The sequence below is a fragment of the Melampsora larici-populina genome, assembly GCF_000204055.1.
Source record: "Melampsora larici-populina 98AG31 unplaced genomic scaffold MELLAscaffold_30, whole genome shotgun sequence".
Lineage (NCBI taxonomy): Eukaryota > Fungi > Basidiomycota > Pucciniomycetes > Pucciniales > Melampsoraceae > Melampsora > Melampsora laricis-populina.
In genome coordinates, this window is record NW_006768794.1 from 801922 (window position 1) to 821567 (window position 19646).

The 19646-nt window shown below is 38.0% G+C and overlaps 4 protein-coding genes across 4 annotated transcripts in view; 2 read left to right on the top strand and 2 right to left on the bottom strand.

Annotated features, from left to right (window-relative positions):
• Nucleotides 1-449: 449 nt before the first annotated feature.
• Nucleotides 450-1004, bottom strand: MELLADRAFT_108601 (uncharacterized protein; the record flags this gene model as incomplete). The annotated part of the gene is made up of 1 exon (XM_007412380.1): nt 450-1004. The coding sequence occupies one exon, from the start codon at nt 1002-1004 to the stop codon at nt 450-452; it is 555 nt and encodes a 184-aa protein (XP_007412442.1).
• Nucleotides 1005-4012: 3008 nt separating this feature from the next.
• On the bottom strand, nt 4013-7092 carry MELLADRAFT_108602 (uncharacterized protein; the record flags this gene model as incomplete). The annotated part of the gene is made up of 10 exons (XM_007412379.1): nt 4013-4236; nt 4320-4607; nt 4743-4869; nt 4960-5437; nt 5517-5951; nt 6038-6119; nt 6226-6382; nt 6471-6558; nt 6648-6736; nt 6826-7092. The coding sequence occupies 10 exons, from the start codon at nt 7090-7092 to the stop codon at nt 4013-4015; spliced, it is 2235 nt and encodes a 744-aa protein (XP_007412441.1).
• Nucleotides 7093-8558: 1466 nt separating this feature from the next.
• On the top strand, nt 8559-9053 carry MELLADRAFT_108603 (uncharacterized protein; the record flags this gene model as incomplete). The annotated part of the gene is made up of 1 exon (XM_007412349.1): nt 8559-9053. The coding sequence occupies one exon, from the start codon at nt 8559-8561 to the stop codon at nt 9051-9053; it is 495 nt and encodes a 164-aa protein (XP_007412411.1).
• Nucleotides 9054-19243: 10190 nt separating this feature from the next.
• The window catches only part of MELLADRAFT_89515 (uncharacterized protein), a gene marked incomplete at both ends in the record, with an annotated part of 12198 nt that continues 11795 nt past the window's right edge, over nt 19244-19646 (top strand). Inside the window, one exon of the mRNA XM_007412350.1 lies at nt 19244-19317. Coding sequence (XP_007412412.1) covers nt 19244-19317 — 74 coding nt within the window. The remainder of the gene's footprint in view (nt 19318-19646) is intronic.

Here is a 19646-nt window from a genome sequence, read left to right on the forward strand (position 1 = left end):
TTGAACTTTTTCCCTGACTTCATTTGATCTACGGACTCATTATTCTTACTGAGAGTTGATCAATTCGATATGCATGAGGTTATATGAGCAGAACATTTCAGAACTCCTTAGATCTTGAAAACAGAGATGGAGTTGTGTACCACAATATGTTAAGTGAAGGTGTGAGTGGTTTGATAAATATGAGTCATGGGTTCCAAAAGGGCCAGACCAATTGAGAAGAAAGATAGGAACAGATAGTGAAAAACAGGCAGTCGCTGATTCAGTTACACTAAGATGTGTAGTGGAGGTGTGAGGTTGTTGAGTAGAATGATTGATCAGGAAGGATATCATTTGAAAACAGAGTTTGAAAATTGAAGAAGATAGAAGATGGACATCTCTGTATCAACATATCAATTCACACACACATTTGAAGCACATAGATAATTCACCTTGCATAAGTATATATAGCTTCAACATGGACATTTGCAGGCAGTTTTACAAAGCTGAGCGGCACACAAACACCCAGGGGAAAGGCTACAACAAATCAATGTCTCAGCAGAGTTTAAATTCCTGACTCCTGCGACCGACTTGTTAAGATGACAACAGCCACTTTCGTGTAATAGAGCTCCTTCCTCATCATAAAACTTCATCTTCCCACAGAAATGAGTTGGATCACAGGCGTCTTTTGGATCTTCAGTCAAATTGCCATAAGTATCTACTCGATAGCGCTGTCCCGTCTGCTTGTTTGTCAAGGCATGTTTGATTGAGTGCAATTGGGCTTCATTTGGTATTCTTCTATTGATAACCTGGGTAGGTGGAGGGCTGGTGTAAGTGGATGTGAACTCTCGATCGACTTGTTTAAAGTTCATGGTCTTCCGATTCGTGAGGCCATTATGATACACCTCCGGCACCATTGGTGCACTCGCCTCCGCATTCCAAGGCGTCATTGGAACAGCAATCACATCTGAGTGATTCAGTAACACTATCACTGCTTGAAAGACTGTTGTCCATGTGATCTTGACCATCTTGGAAATCAACCTCAAATTTGTTTTAGAGTCCTGCCAACGAAATATAAAATTCCTTAGTCACTGCTTTGACGTTATCTGAACTTAATGATGAGGATCGTGGCTAGCTGAGATATTTATACTTACAAAGGATTATGATGTTCTAGTAACTAAGTGAGGTTGTATTTCTTGTCCGAAAAGATGATATTCTCAAAAGGCCAATGCTCGCAGCGTGAAGACCTACGGAGGCTTTGCCACCGGGAAGAGTTCAGGGTGGCGTTTTCGGTTTGGAGGAGGGAACATCTCGCGATCCCTTGACCATTATATAATCGTAGGGTTCGTTTTTGAATGAATTTGAGGGTAAGTCTCATCCGGATATCACAGACCAGTTCCATTATGAGTATTAATCCCTCTAGTTGAGATCTACTACCAATCAACTGAGCAATCATGTTTTGCTCGTATCACAGTTTGTCAAATTCCTAAATCTTACCTAAAATCGCCTGCGCGATCACTTGAGATTAATCAAGGATTTTGTATTTTGAACCTGGGATGATAGATATCGATAGACCGACGAGTAATAACAACACCCAAACCCCGCCGCAGCGTGGCGGATTTTTGGTCCACGGAGGCAGCGGTGCGATCGACCCCAGTTTTACGGGGACCTCACCGCAGCGCTGCCGCAGTGAGAAAAAATCTCAAGGGGACCGCGGCGCGCTTGAGACCATCGCAGCGCGCCGCAGACTGGGGTTTTATTTCCCTAAATTTGAAAAAATGAGATTAATGCCAAAAAGAAAAAGACCTGCTTGAAAACCCTCAATCTGACAAAGTTGATCGAGAGACGACAACAGAATAGAAAAATGCTATTCATGATAGTAAGCGACCCTCTGTTGACGGTTAAGAACCTTTGACCTTTGTTGACTGATTTTGATGCGAATTTCTATGACCTTTAGCTTGTGTGATACATCGGTTTTTTGATACCAGCAGTACTCAGCTATCTTTCTTTGGACACTTTCAACTCGTATCCGGTTTGGCTCCTGATTCACTCACTGCTTTGTTATGAAATTCACATCTTTCAGTCTTGTATCGGCACCCGGTCATCTCACCTGCGCCACCTGCTCCTCTTCACCCTCCTCTACCGCCTCCACCCGACCAAATGGACCCCAATTACTCCCATGAGACAATGCTGGAGGGTCATGCAATCTCTCAAAGTCTCGCGCAGGCTGAACTAGAGGATCGATCCCTACATACATTCAATAAAGATGAATGTGGAGTACCTAAACTCTTCAGTCTGGTAACGGATATGGCGTTTCTGAATGAGCGCCATATTGTTTGGGAAAGCTTAGAGGATGTTGAGGGTGGTATGAGTGAGTTTTATGATGAGAATCAACTACAAGTCGCCTCAAAGCCCCAGCTTCACGTCAAACAGGTCAACATGCTGCCAGCGGTCCGCCGCGCAGAATTTCTGTCCCACCGCACGACACGACAGAGCCCAATCAGCTCAACAACGAGTGCCTCTTTTACTATAGCCCACACGTCCTGTCGGAGGTTTCAAGTTTGGTATTTTGTACCTTTAGATAACCTCTGTGAAAACACGAGTTGTGACTGTTCATCTGAAGTTTGAACTAACAATTGGACGTGTCAGGGGTTGAATATGTACAGTCTAGGCTATATGAGCCAAACTGGGCCCCTGGGTCCCCCCTGGGGTACCTTCAATGGGGCAGCGGCGGGTTGGACCTCAGTAAAAACTGGGCCCCGGCGCGGTTTTATCCCAGTGAGCGTTCAGTAGACTGAGGACGCGGCGGGACCCCCGCGCTGCCGCAGCGCTGCCCCAGTTTTCCGCGGCGGGGTTTGGGTGTTGGTAATAAGTCTAACCGATCGTTTTAGATTTGCAAACCGATACGGATTCCAAAAATAGCATTATCAAAATGCGGTCCAGTGTAGTATTGGAGCCATGCATCAACAACTTATCGACAAAATGTGTAGAGCTTGATGATCCTGATCATCTCGCAGTTGTTTGGTTGTTGAAATTGAAACTCGTCACCGGCAACAGGAAGCGATTCAAGCCGGCTTGAGGTAGGATGCTCGGATCGAGACCGCCTAAGACGGAGATGGAAAAAGCGTTGTGTTCCATTGTCACCGTCACCGTAGGCCTAGCGCTACTCGACACTGGACATCAGCGTCTCGGAAAAAGAATGTATGTATATAGGAGGGAACGTCGTCTCGATCAACTTACCTGGCAAGGGATCCTGTCCCATCGTTAAGCGCTCTCCCATTTGCAGGTAGAGTATCATCTATTTTGATGCCCCACTCTCTCTCACTCTCCGTGCGAGTCGACCGATCCATACGGCAAGAATTTATGTCACGGCTAGGGATACTCTTACTATTACCGGTAAATTCGACCTTCTTGAATCTTGACCAATTGGAAAAGATTCTGAGCTTTACTCCACATTCCATGCCACTGCCGGCGGAATGAAAAAAACTGGATTGAAACTGAGCAGGAATTCTGAATTTCAATTTTCATCCATACATATACGGGTCATCCAGGAGCTTAGGCAGGATCCAGATAATTACAAAAAAAATCTTCCAAAATCTTTGAGCAGCCTCTCTACCTGTTCCCTTGAATTAGAGAACGAATGGACATTCACTATGTAGTGTGTGACGTCAGACTCAATTCAAACATATACCTCAAGTTCTCAACATACATTCACCATCACTTCATTACGAACCATCTTTCCTAAATTTGAAGGCTATCAGGTAAGATGAAAGGCAATACTAAGGATGATGATGGGTATTGATAGATGATAGAAAAAAATCAACAATTCAAAAAATGATGATCCGAAAAAACCCTCTCAAGTTTCGATTAAATAATTAAACTGAACTTAATAATCATTTCCAAAATTAATTCCACAAATCATTCCTTCAAATTGACCAAACCACCCAAAACCAAAAAAACCAAACCATCTATTCAATTAAAAAAATCATACATTAAAAATAAAATCAATCCTTCTTCTTCTTCTTTAAAAACCAAATTAATATTTAAAAGTTAAACATCTAGACAAATTCCTAGCTAAAGAATATCGAATGATTTCAATTTCTTTTGAACCATCACTTTGGTTTTTCAAAATCATCTTCAAATAAACCAAATAATCAATTCGAATTCGAGTTTGATTTGATTCTTCTAAACCCAATGTGATCTCTTCTAAACATCTTAATAATTCATATGTATCTGTTACATTTACCAACATCTCTTCATCTATTCAACCCAACCAAAAGAAAATCCATCAAAAATGTGTAAAGAAAAAGCAGAAAGAAAGAAAGAAAGAAAGAGAACATTACCTTCTAATAAAGGTAAAAGATCAATCAATAAAATACACCACCATTCCTTAGGAGCGATTTGACCAATCAACAAATTCATCACGATCTCAATCACTTTCTTTTTATCTCCTTTTAAATAAAACGAATGTAAATCTCGATACCTAGATAAGAAAATCAAATTATCATTATGATGAGTTGATTCTTGATCTGATGGACCGCTTTGAAATAAGTTGGGTCGTAGTTTAGGTGCTATTGGATGTAATAAAGATGAAGGAATTTCATCTACTAATTTCGCAAATTCTTCTGGACCTAATTTTTTCCAAATCCAAATCCAAATCAAATCAAAAAAAGATCAAATCAGTTTAAAATCTTCCATTCTCTTCTCGTTTGTATGACTTCAATTCAATTCGAAAACAAGAAAGATCTTTGGGGACGCTTGTTTACCTTCATTGATATATTCAATTAAAAGTAAATCAGTAATCCTTCTAATCATTTTCAAATCACCAGATCTAATCGAATACGCTATAGCCGAACCAAATTTCCTTTCTTTAATTAACCTTTTAGTTAAAATCTTATCAAACCAAACCAAAAAAATCAGAGTCATGAAAATGCAAGAGGAAATGATTTGATTTTTAGAAAGAGAAAGAAATGAAAGACTCACTTTTGTACAACGACAAAATTCATCTTCTAATCCAAACCTTTCACAAATCTCTTTAAATTCCAAAACGTTCACTGTAGCTTTTGTCTTCTTCCCTTCTCCTTCCTCCTGATTTCCTTCTTCAATCGAATCATCAATAATCAATCTCCTCAAAATTGACTTGATCCAATGAATCCCAAACTTAGTCGTATCAGCATAAGCAATCATCAATCTCCATAACCCTTGATCTAAACTTAGCTCATCTAAATATTCAAAAACATAAAATTCTCTCATCTTTTCTAATTCGGATTCTTCTGATTCTTCTTCCAAGATTCCTAATTTACTTATCAAATCTATTAAATGACATGATAACCATGGTGAAAGTGAATGAGATTCTTGAATCAAAGTTTGAGTGGAACCGGTTAAGATCGAAGAGGTTAATCGATCGGTTATTGAAGTTTGATCAATTGGCCAATTCTCTGTCACCGTTTTAATCACAGGTCTATGCCGAAACCCCCCACAAAAGAATTAGTGAAGTTAGAAAAAGAAAAACTGGATTCATTCAAAAAAAAGGACTTTACCCTAATCCATCACGTTTACAAGTAGGATAAACCCATAAAAGATGAGCCCCAAGTGCTTCTTTCCAATCATAACAAGCTTCTGAAACCCGATTCTCATCACCTGATAAGATTTCCAATAAGATCTTCAAACTAGCTTGTAAATATAACAAATCATCTTCATCCATACTTTCGTTTCCTTGTTTTTTACGTTCTTCTTCTAATTTGAAAATCATTTCCATCTCTTGATCTAAATTTAATAAAACTCGATCAACTGATTGTCTGAATTGATATAACGCTTCGATAAATGAGTTTTCTTGTGAGAATTGGGTGGATCTGGGTGTCTTGTTGATTAAGGAGATCGTGATGGTCATTAATTGGTTCAAAGTTGGGTTCTGGGTTTTGGTATAGGGTTTTAAAAGGGCTGTTGATTGAGTTAAATGTCCGCGAATTAAACAACTATGAAAGATTTCGAAGTTGAATCAGTTTCTTTGGTATAGATTGACGCGATCAATTTCATGGTTTTTTTCGTAAATCTGACTGACGCGTGTATGTATGGCCAAAAATTAACGTGTTCATAAGGTAATGAAAGATTACTAAGTTCTTCACCTTCTTCTTTAGGTGGTTCTAAAGGCGCAAACCAAAGGAAAAAGAACCCCATGAATTTCCAAAAAAAAAAGTTTGGGTTTATCCAATTTCAAAGAAATCAAGAGTTGATGAATTGAAAGCTTACGAGGATTGATTCGATTCACCCAATCCAAAAACTGTTCAGAAAAGATACCGTCACCTCTACCATCTTCTGGAACAAAAACTAAAACAAATAAACTAAAACATTCAATCATTTGAATCACTAAATCGATTTCATCTGGATTACTTTCTTCATCTTCTTGCTATTAGTATTTACCCCCCCCCCCAAAAAAACCAATCAGTTTCGAATTCTTTGATTAGAAAAACTTGTGATTGGTTAAGAAAACTTACTTCTAATTGATTCAAATAATCTTTTAAACTGATCACATATTGATGAGCAATTCTAGAATAATATTTGAATTGAGAACTAGATGGAAGTCTATTCAAAAGTACGCAAACACGAGAAAAAAAAGTGCAAATTAATGAGTCAAACCAAAGGATGAAATGTGAAAAAAAGGTTGACTAAACTGATGTTGATTTTTCAAATGATCTTCTTCTTCACAAACAGCCACAACTTTTTGTAAACTACTAAAGATTTCAAAAGATCTTGTAATAAGCTATAAGAAAAAGAATCAAATTAGTAATGGTTATAAATGAAATCTGGAAGAAGAAGAAATTGAAATAAAAATTTGGTTTTGGACTAAACTGAACGACGTGAAGGATTCGAATGAAATGAATTGATTAAATAGATAGATTGTTCTGAGATTGATAGTTTTTGATTCTGATTTGGTTTGGAGAGGATTGATGAAGATGAGATGATAGAGAGTGCTAATCCATTTCGTTTTTTATCCCAATTGATTTGTATTGATTTAGATTGATTCCATTGATTTGATGAGAATGGTTTTGGATGTAATTGGATTGAGATTGGGTTTGAAGTTGAAGTTGAAGTTGATGATGATGGAAGTTGGTTCATTTTTGGTTAAAGAATTATCAAAAGTTGTAAATAAATGGTTGAAGGGAGAGATTCGATCAGTTCAAATTACCCGTGAGTTTGTTCGACTTGCGCGAGGTGTGCTCCGGGTCCGGACGTGAGTCGGGTATTGACGGAGCATCCGTCGGATCCGGACGTCGCATAGGGCCCTAAGCCATCTGGTAGCCGGATACCGTGGCCGGTTTCTTTATCGGATGTGGAGGCCAAAAAACTCAACCTCATTTGGATATCTGACGGAGAACTCATATAATTTGTAGTTGGCTCATGCTGGCTTGTATTCATATGATTGTAAATAACATATCTTGATAATGATAACCAGATAACAAGAAAAGGGAAAAGCTAATCAAAATCCTCCTCAGCATCATGGCTAGTAAGTTTCAAGGGACTAAACACCCAGTGCCAATCTTTGACACATAAAAGAGCCTCAATGTGTAAACAGCAAAGACTAGTACACTGAGGCCTCAAGGTTCATTTGGGGTTGTTGGGGCAGCTGGAGGATTGGTTGATGAAGTTTCATGTCTTGGGGAAATTGGAGGCTGAGTCTGGTTCATCAAAGCAGCAATTTCACATCTCATCTTGACCTTGTTTTCAAAATGCTAGCCACATTGAGGGCTGGACTGACTGCATGTAACCAGACTTGAATTGTAAATGGTCTTGAGGTTTACTTGAGTCACATTGGGGCCCAAATCTATCAATTATGATGGAGCATCTTCTTCTGAATTAATCACCTTGCCAAATTCCTTGAGTCCATCTTCCACAGCTAAGTTCATAACATATGATACACAACCATGGACCTGGGTCAGGTGATCAAAAGTGATTTTGTCCAAATTTTCAATGACTCAACCAATAGCAGAGTTTGTGCTGACATTGTTGGCTGTCATAGTGCTCACCTTATCAATTAGGTTATGCTGGTTCAGATATTTGATGATTATGCTGGCAAAGCTATCAAAGTTGTGTACACCTGGAAGATTAGGTGTCAGTCAACTCAAAATGCAAAGGTTACAAAGATGGGAATGGGTAAATAGACCTCACAAAAAAAGAATCAGTCACAGCACCGGTTATCCGGCGGATAGCCGGTCCGAGTGTTGAAGGATGGTACTGTTGAAAAATATGCTGTCGGATAATCTCCGACGAGTCCGGATACACCAGAGCACCATCGGTCCGGGGCCTGAATCGGGCAAAACACGCCGGATAGTGACCGGAGCCCAGCTTGACTTCCAATCCATTGGGTATTCAATCCCATCTCATCAGGATAGCATTTGAATGAATCCACAGTGACTCGACCAACTTCAATCGACTTCAAGATTAATGAGATGATGAAATCTATCACCAGATTCAAATCAATCCATCAAATCAACTCATATCGATCTCAATCAACCATCTCAACATCACCAAGAACTTCAATCCCAACAAACCAAGACAAAACTGGAACAAACCTAAGATTAATGATGAGAAAACTATCACATCCAGTCACCATCATCACCACCAACTGCCATCAAGAATTTCATGCTGCAACCATCTCATCCTTAACTTCAATCTCATTAGATCCGATCCCATTAATCTCATTTTCTTTAAGACTACCTTCTAAATTATTTAATCTCATTTCACTTAACCATCATCATCCTTTCAATGTACATCTTTTAAATCACGATCATCAATCTATTACCCTTTCAAAACGTTTTTCTAAACCTAGATCGTCTTTAGAAACCAAAATCGGTTTGGATGATGATCAGAAACAGCTTATTGGGGATCAGATCGGCTTGGGAAGATTGGTTTGTTCGATTTGGAAAACGATTGAATTGATGGAAGATTCAAGTAAGGAAAAAGAAGTGAAATCGGTGTTGATTTTGGCTAAAGTGATCAAAGTCATCGATGTTGAAACTCTTCATCAATCTAAACCTTTGCTATACTATAATCAAACGTATACTACTCTGCAAGATTAATACATCATCATCAGGTTCAAAAACATAGAGTATAGATCAAGCTTGAGGATTTTATTAGAATCAGATGACCAAGAGTGATTGTTTTCTTGAGATCTTGTAATCAAATCCTGTTTGTTTTTCTTATCTATTCATCTTTCAAGCTATTCATTTTGATGTCTGCTTTTCTTTACTCTTTTCAAGTTTCGATGGTAAATTTAAAAAAGGTTGGAAGTTTTCTTTTTCTTTCCATTCACGTACATTCTTTATTTGAAGTAATTGAACTCAAGATGATTTTATTTTCTGACAGTACATAGAAACTTATTGGTTTTTTAATAAAAGTTGTTACAATAAGATCAAACCACAAAAAAAAGAAAAAAATCGTTTAAAGATTAGCAGCAATTACTTTTGGCGAGAATTATTGACTGTTTTTTTAGGTTTATAGAGGTTTCTTAAATAAAATATATCTGATCAAGTTTGTACAGTGTAAAAAGGCTTCAGTCAAGTCAAAAACAACTCATAGTTTGATGTGAAGATAATCAGTCAAGAAGGTATGGTTTATATAGCAAGTTTTAATTATTGGTCAATTTAGAATGATTTTTTGGTTATCAAGTGGTAAACTAGATTAGATTACAGTCAATTTGATCTCTTCCAAAGATAATAAACAAGATAATCCAATTCAATCCAACCTATCACATACACATCCTTTCCAAGAAAGCTTGATTTATTTTCTCAAGAATTCTCTGCCATACAAAACTCATAGGGCACGTTCACTTAAGCAATTTCTGGTGAGAAATCACATTCTGCAAAATTTAAGGTGGCTATTTGGTGGAGCTTCATTTTTCCATTAAAAAGTAAACAGAATGTGATTTCTGGTTGGAATTTCCTTAAGTGAACACACCCATACTGTTGGTTTTGTTGAGTATTTTCTCTTTACAAAGTTGAGCACTATAGAAGGAATAGGATCCTCCAATGACAATCATGCATCCTTGTGACCATTCATTTCACATCTTTTGAAATACATCTGCTATACCTATTATGATTGTTGTGTGGCTTTCATGGCTAGCAGTGAGAACAACCTTTTCTCATTGATCAGTCAGTAGGATTTGACATAGTCAAGCTGTGGCAATGCACACATCAGGTGAGGTTAAGTTGATTCTAGAGAAAACTGGAAAAACCAGTTATAGTTGTTTTATCTACTGTTCTGATGAGCTTTTTGAAAATTTCCAATTAACCATTCTTGGAACAGCTATATGGTTTGTAAACTTATTCATCACTTGTCAGCACTCAAGCTCTTTGTACTGACCAAAGAGCCATAAGTACTACAATTATTTGTATTCTGGGATAGCTTTGAAAGAAAGCATTTCATTGCTTATACTCGGCAGTCATCTCAAAGCCTTCCAATCATAAAAGATAATTACTTTGGTAAAGAAGAAATCCAAATGCTTTCAACAATCTCTTCTGAAGGAAGACATGTTGAATACCGGATGTATTGGTCTAGTGAATACTGCTTGCCTTTGCATTGTAGAGATGAGGTGATTACAATGAACTAAGTTACTTGTGAAATTATATGATCACGTTCTCTCACATTTGAGAAGAAGTAAATTCAAACAAATCAATAATCCTCAAGAATAAATTGATTACATAGAATCTTCTGTTGACATTCAAAATACTAGTGAGACAAGTCTTGACAACTAAATTGAACTGATCACATACATGTAGAGAAGATGTATCAATTAAAACTTACGCACTAAGAAGAATACGCCAAGCAAAAGTATCTCCAATGTCTCCCTTAAATTGGAGCACAATGATATACATAGAGGAGAGTCTCTCCAAGATGTGAAGAGACTCACCTTATCATACTTTAAACAAATCTTTTCAGACCATCCTCTGTTCCAAAGTCCAGCTGGATTAGTTACGCAAGTATCTAAATCTCGGTTCCACTTTACCCTTTCTTGCTTAAATTTTAATTGTTGCTTTGTCCTTCATAGTATCTCAAACTATAATCCATAATTTTCTCTACTCCAAGTATTCATTAGTCCCATCGTATTCACCTACTTTCCGGCTAATAGCTTTGATTATGAAATGTTATTGGTTTATATCTAGAACCTTTCTACGTACCTAAAAGCTATGTAGATTTACTTGGTCACTACCCAGTTCTTGCAATGCAAAGTTGGCAAGATCCCTGTTAGTCTTTGGATGCAGGCTTCTCTAGATCTCGTATCTCAGAGATTATAACCAGGCCTAAGGGTTGACCACCTTACATCTGTTAACTTACAGCGGGCCTTGGAATTGTGTTTCTTTTAAACATCCTGAGGAGCTTGTGATTTACCCACCTTCATTCTTATATTCTTACTTTAGAATAAGATATAACAACAGACATCCAGCGTACCCAGCGGAATACTTAGTCATGAATCTAACTGAGTGAGAACTAGACCTCACCAGTGCCCTTTAAAGTTTGCCACCCTGACATCACTCATGGGTTCTTCAATATATCTCATCAAGTATGATTTATTGTGTGTCAATGATCTCAACCAAGAATCAGAAAAGAAAGGAATTCTAGTAGGTTTATTTATACAATTCTACAAGTTGAACCCGATTATGATTTCCTTGTAAAACATTTGACTGTTTTCCCTTTCCAATCATATTGAATAGATTCATGAGCTATGGTAAGCTTCAAGGAGGGTATGGATGGGATTAAGTTACAGTTGAATGCCCCATTGCACTCAAACCCTACCACATCATATGTTCAGATTATTGAATGTATCAAGATCATAGGACAACATTTCTAAACTTGATGGTACAATACAGCCCATTTGAGAATGATTGACCACTTTGTTTGAATAAAGGTCATTGCTACAGTGGTCAAAAGTTAAAACTAACCAAAAAGTGTGTTTACAAGTTCTGTAATCTCTGTACATTCTCAAATTCAGCAAAGAAACAAAACTTAGTCAAAAACAACACCAGGGTTTGCACCAACCACAATGAGCATTTTGATAAAAATAAACATTCATTCTCATATCAGATGTACTTACAGCCATTGCAAGAATGGCTGATTAGAAAATTGTAAAAAGTTCATTAGCACAGCAGATATAACCCCTGTAACTGGTTATGCCTAATTTGTTTAAAGTAACTTGAACAAAATTGATGTTTGTGTGTCCACCACACCCTAGCTACATCAAGTCTTACTAACCAATGAGAATGTGATCTTCTCAAAGCTAGCCATGAAAGCTGAACAATGATGATGGAGGATTCAGCAAACATATTGTGAAAGGTCTACAGATGAATGGTCACAAGCACAGATGATTTTCATGTTAACTTAACTAAGTCCCTCAGACTGAGGTTAAAATGCTGAATACCAACACACAAGTCCAATATCACAACAAAGAATAATTGAAAGAAAGTTTAATAAAGAGATCTGTGAGGGTAAAATTAAGTGGGGGCTCATACACTTCATCACCAGATTAACCTCCATCATCACTTTTGTTCATCCCAAGTTACATACTTCCTGTCAGCCTAGAGGATACAACAATGTACCCCAATAGGATGAAAAACCACATAACGCTATAAAATATACATATGTTTAAAATAACAAAAAATTAAAATGCATTCTGGCTTGAGAAGAAAACTACCTACACTAGTTTCCTTTGCAACAAGAACACAAAACCTCCTACTCAAGTTTCAAGAGTAGATATAAAATAAAAAGACCCCTGCTACCTAATCACAAAGCAGGGTAAAACTAGAATAACTAAAACATAGACCAGAACAACCTACATATTAAAATGAAATCAACCAAGTCAGGCCAAAGACCCTGAAGTCCAATTCTAGATGACACAATTCAAAACCAAACTAGTATTTCATCATTCAAATCAACAAAATGAAAGGGTCCCAGAAGGACCCTTGACAAAGAGAAAGACACGATGAATCTAAGTCTCTACCCAGGCAATTCAAACCAGAAAAAGGTATAAATAAAGACCCATTCTCAAGCCACAAAGGAGAGGATCATCTTATAATCAAAACACTAAACTTTCAGACTTTAAATAAAATTGTTCTAACAAGAAAACTTCATAAACTCAAGTAGATTACTTCTCAACTGGATTTGATCTACTAGCTTAGTAGTAATATCTTTTCCATAAGCTTGCTTGTTTATTATCAGTTATCTTTTAGATTCATCTTTTTATCAATCATTCTGAAGAACTTATTGTTGCTAGATCCAGCTTCATTTCTCTCAAACCTTTAGTCGAAAATATTCAGAAATCTTACTTTGAGATAAAGAGAATTTTATCTCTTTAGATTGACTTGAGTAGAATTAGACTCACCCTGAGATAGGTGTAATAACCTACCCATCTGTAGAAGACGACTGAAATATTTAAATATTCAGTGAGTACATATCTGTTGTTGGTTGAAACTGACTCAATTTCTAACTAATAACTTCCTGGCTTGAATTTATCTCAGACAATGTCATCTTACGTACTGAAACAAAGCCAACAAAATTAAAACTTGTAACTTTTAAAGTAAGTTTTCATTCAATTCAAGTCTAAATAACTTCATTTTATAGTCTCGAGCTGACACTTCCGGTAGCATATACCAGCACCAATTGCTAAGCCAATACCTGCTACTGCCCCAAAAATTGGCCATGCCAAGTCTGACTTGAACGACAGATTGGTGATGTTAGCAATTCCCTCCATTTGTTTTGGAGTCAGTAATGGAGGTTCCCTTACATTAGAACCTTCAGAATCACCGTTGTCCTGCATTTTTCTGTGAGGGATTGGATATCCTGGAGGACCAAGGTGTTTTGCCATTGCTTCCATTTGGGCTGCATATTCTTGGCGCTGATTGTATTGTTGAATAGCATCTGGGTAGACCACACCACTTGATCCAAATCTGTTTGGGCTAGCTAATTCACTTGGTTTGATGGAGGTGGCCATATCAAGTTGACGGAGGATAGGACTAGAAGTAGTGTGATCCATCAACATATTGATGGTTAAGAAGATCTGTTGAAATCTCATCTTGGCGAGGCTGTTACATAAATATATAGAAATGTCAGCACCAAACATTGATAGTCTCTAAAACCTCTGACCATAATATTAGAATAGGAATAAAATAATGAGAAGGACTGTTGGAGATAAGAAAATATAGGGGGGATTGATGAAAGCCTATCATCTTTTTGGAATCACAGATATTGATTGGTGATAACAAGGTTCTAAGAGATTTTCATCTATAATGACTGGCTAACAATTCAAAGTGGTGTATAGGTGAGCAATGGAAACAAAGAGAACCATAATAACAAGCATCAAAAAGTACCCACCAAAAAATATTTTTGTAGCTAGAACTAATTTATATAGAGCTTTAGAATAACCAAGATTTTAGAGCAGCGGGGATAGAGTGTATTGATGACTGATGAGAAGTTTGAAGGGAAAGATTCAAGAGAGTTGAGGCTTTATGGATATTGCCCTGAGTGCGACATTGGTAACCGCTTCTCACAAACCACACAATTCTATCTCCTCAAACTGGTCTGAACCTGTTGAAACATCTGTTTCAAAGGAAGTGGAGAATAAGGGAGGGTGTATTTCACACCCGCACAGATTGATGTTATTTGACGTCAAACTTTTATTCAATGTACCATTACATAAATTACATGACTTTTCATGACTTTTTGATTTGAATGTATTTCATTTGTGGAGAAAAATGTAAATATTATAATATAGTGCTTATCCCTGAAAACAAGGAAATCTAATCTGATCTCCAAAACCTATCCCCTTTGCCAAAACTCACCTTTTTTGAATTCCACAAGTCACTTTGGTGATGTGAGATTGAGGACTCTGTGTCCATAGCTTTTTGGAACAATCCATAGTTTTTTCTTGCTTTTCAAATACCAATCTTTAGAGCACAACCCCGTTCTACATTTTGGTATTTTCAGTGATAAGCACTATAGTACCTATCATCACCCTCAAACCATTCCAGAATTACATATACAGTTGAACCAGTCTAGTCTCAACCACAACCGCTCTGCAAAAATGAAATTTCGTTACAGAAATTTATACACATGACTCAAACTGATAAACATCATGTAATAAGTCATTTTTGGGCTTATTACATGGTGTTATTGTCAGGAATGACTTGAAAAGTTGATCTGATGGGCCAATTCTTTTTTTTTGAAAAAAATCCCCAAAACCTCAGTATTTGGGTCTAGGTACCTTAGGCGGCCTAATATCAATGCGTAAGGACTTAACGTAAGGACTTAAGTACTCAACCTAAGTACTTAAGTACTTAATTCCTCAAATCTGGTCTTCCGGAGGGCCTCCAAGGTATTCTGGAGGGGCCAAAATTTGGGTCTTGGGGCCGGCCTGTGGTTGAGACTAGACTGGTTCAACTGTAACTCTATGGGTAACTCAAAATTGAATAACAGTTTCAATTTGACAAGGTGTTACAGGTTCTCATCATGTATGACATTTGAATCAGACCCGCATGTGCCAGATTACAATCTAGGGGCAGTGAATTGACTTAACAAAGTCCCTTGTGCAGTGGTTCAACATAGCAAGCAATGCCTGAGGTGTAAGGGACTTTCAGGAAAAGAGTGAAATTTGCACAGAAGGTAGTAGGTATTAGTAAAGGAAATCTTAGATTTTCAGCTCATCAAGTTCCCAATTACCATTTTTTTCATAAAGTGGTCAGGGAGATGTGCCTCCTTCTTTTCAACAGATCCCTGTCTACACAAACTTAGAAAAAATTCTGGGAGAAATTTTCCTTGGGAGGGAAACACAGTCTATGTTACTCAAAGCAAGTATGTATGTGTACATACTGTTTGCTACATACTTTTTTACAGTGGGAAGAAGGCCAATATTTGATTTTGGGAATTGAGAAACAACACCAACTTGAAAACCTTCTTGAAGCCGGTTTTCAAGTCAGACAATTATAAGTGCTACAAAGAGTTTTAATCTTTTTGCTTATTGTCATTCAAGTCAAAGGAAAACTGTGTTCAGTGGCAAAACCAGATTAAACTCCCACTTCCCACTACCAATTTCCAGGTTTACACGTTCAGCACATTTAACCTGAATTCCACGTGCCTCACCCACAACTTGTTCCTACAGAAGCCTGTTAAGATATTTAATCTTGGTTAGACGGTCAAAGATCATTTTCCTATTTTGGATCTGGAGGAGGTTGGAATGATTTTCGTTTTTAGGGTTGTATGTAACGTGATGTTGGGAAATTAGCGAGGCAATGCAGTGTTAGTGGAAAAGCAGCTAGATGAACAAAGGGGTGATGGTGAACTGAATTAAGGGGTTTTGGAAATTCTCGTTTTTGTTTTGGGATATTAAGCTTCTATTTTAATTTTCTTTTCCTCCCTTTTTCTGATTCTTTTTGTGTCAAAAAGAATCAGTGAGTCTCTCTCTTAAACTTTTTCCTAAGTTTGTTTTATATCAACACTAATACATTTCACTCTCTAAATTAGAAACAATTCATTTCAATTTTTGTTTTCAAATCCCTTACGTGTGCTCCTCAATTTTTCTTTGAGCTCGCGGGTAGTGAAAGATTTCTTTTGATCATCTTATGTCAAGTTTCTTGTATCTCAACTGTTACTCTTTTAAACTGTTTCCTTTGTTATTGTTTTGATAGGTTGGTCTCAAGTTCTCAATTAAGACTTTGTGAAGCTGTAGTCTAATCTAGACACTGTGCCCTCAGGTTAGTGTGTCGAAAAGAATCAAAATAATTCATTGCAATTTCTGTGTTCAAATCCCTTACGCGTTCTCCTCAACTTTTCTTCAAGCTCACAGGTTGGTCTCAAGTTCTTGATTAAGACTTTGTGAAGCTGTAGTCTAATCCAGACACTGTGCCCTCAGTGATTTCTTTCCATACTACATTTCTCACCTGTGAAAGTCCTTTACAAGATATCATAAAGCCAAGACAGGAGGTCCCGCCACCCATTTTTGATTTTCAAATTTCAGTTTTCATTTTTGAAATTCAATCTTCAAAACTTGATTGTTGAGAAACATTCCCCTGCATCAATCATGATCAAGCCTATCCAATCAGGCTATCATGAAACTTTCTTTCCTTTTCTTTTTCTTCTTTTCTTAACTTTGATTGATTGAGTGTTGTCCCGTTGTTTGTATCCTTGAAGATAGACATTGCAATATGTTATGGGCTTGCGAGAGAGGGAATACAAGCAATAGGAAGCACTATGATGAGATTGCAACGTGAGGGAGAATCGTGTGATGGGCTTCTCCCAGTACCCTAAAGGCCTGATACAAGTATAAGCATATTGGTTCACTATTAGGCTCTTTACAAATGATCAAGGAACCAAACATCTGGATATTTATGAGTTTAACACACCTGAGGTTGTACTTGTAATGTGTGATACACCAATGTGGGCCTCCGAATATATGTTACAGTTCTGGATGATTTACTGCTTAACACACCTGAGGCTGTACTTGGAATGTTCAATACTACTTATGTGAGCATTCAGATATGTAACATTTTGGATGGTTTATTGAGATTTGTTTGCAAGCTCCAAACGACACACAGTTTTAGGAGCGGCTCAGTTCCAAGGTGTGCTCCAGAACCAAAGATTCGACGGATACTTGACAGAGCATCTGTGGGATTGGGATGCTGGAAAGCCCTTTAAGATTGTTGGTTGGTTTGTCTTCTGGAATGGCTTGAACACGTCAGACACCACAGTTGAATTGTGTTGTCAGATACCCAGACCCAGGTTTTGGCCATATTCATTACTTGCCTGTCTTGATTTCTGTCATTGCTTTTTTGCCTTACAAACACTGGGACAATTTCTTCACAAAGTATATTTGACCAGCTTGAAGATGGTTTTGACCAGAAGAATGTTTCAAAAAACTTGTTGTCAGAACAAGTAATTGAATGTTTGAATTGATCAGTAAGATAAACAATTAAATCTCACTTGTCATTTGAATCAATCAAATAAACTCCACCTTACCAGTTCTCTTTGTCATAAATCTACAATCACCCTCAAGTGGTATCACTCTGATATGAAAAGATACCAAGCAAAAGTATGCTATACTCAATCCTTTCATCTACCTTTTGTTAAGACTTTCAGTGAGTCAATAACATAGAATTTCATTCAATTCATGAAATGAGAAGATGTCAAATCAAATGAAAGTAATTACCATCAAGGTTTCAGTACCATCCAATCATCAGATTATAAAACAAAACGTAGAAATATACATGCTTGACATCCTACACAAATTGTGATTGCAAACATCAGATTGATCAAGAAAAGGAGCATAGAGATGAAGGATTGGAATTGAAATTGTTGGATGAAATAACAGAAAGACAGCACAAAGGGAATACAATAAGGACCTGAGGTAGGTTAGACAAATATCTATCTGACAAGTGTATTGCAAAGGCTTGGTATATAATCAGTGTGGATTTCACTTTATTGATTGGCAAAGCTTAAGGAACCACCCCTATATATTTTTACTGTTGTCACAGTGCCCGTGGCGAAGGCCCCCAACGTTGGGGGCCCAACAATCTTGTGCAAAAGTGTCAAAAAAACTGTGATTTTTCTGTCCAGGCCAAATTGGTACGCTGAGCTTGCCCAGTTTGCCCCATCCCCAGCCGCCAGACTCAGGCATTGACCTCAGGAGCACTGAGCCATTGTCCAACTTCATCAACACTGATGAGCTGGGATGAGCTGGGATGAGCTGGGATGAGCGGTCCTGCCCTGATTGTATGAACCCATGGGGGATCCATCAAAACATATGCTCAAGCGGGCAAAGATGCCTGTTCCCGCAATTCCCGTTTGTAGGTTGGGGTTGAAGCTTTGGGATCCAGATCCTGAAGAGAGTATGTTCGGTCTCGATGTCTTACATCGTCAGCAAGCAACTTAAGCTATCTTTATTCCATCAACTTAGTACCAACCATTTTCTAACTCTGATTAGCTTCATCAAACTCTCCTCCACGCTTTCATGCCTTGTCACATCAAACTGACCTTCATTTCCGATTTATCCAGGTCTATGTTCCAACTGTCTTTGAGAACTATGTTGCCAATGTTGAAGTAGACGGCAAATGAGTCAAACTGCTTTGGGATACAGCCGGTCAAGAGGATTACAATAGACTTTGACCACTCTCTAATCCGTGCGTCTGCCCTGTCTCTTCTTGTGACTTCAGCTGTCGTCTATCCGGAGAAATCTCATTTTCTAAAGCTTTTGTTTTCTTGGCTCTAGTGATTCGCACATTATTTTGATATGTTTTGCTATCAACTCCCCCGATTTCTTAGACAACGTTCAAGAAAAGTGGATTTCAGAAGTCTTGCCCTTTTGTCAAGGCTTAACCAAGTCTGGCTTGCAGCGCAGACGGAAGTGCGCAGCGCCTTGCGCTGCTGCTACCTTACCCGGAACTCGTAGGACCCGGGGAGCTACGCTCCGCGCTGACAATCTTGGCCGCGGATTTTTGCCGCCCCGCTTTTCGCCACTGGTTTGCCCTCGAGCCACTCTTGAATTTGCCCACGCTACTATGTATCTACGGTACTCAAAGCAACTATGTACGCGTACGTATGTAGCTTTGAGTACCGCAAGTTTTTTTTGGCGGGCGAAATATTACCTCAATACCAAAATCCAATACCACCATTCCAATACCACCATCCAATCC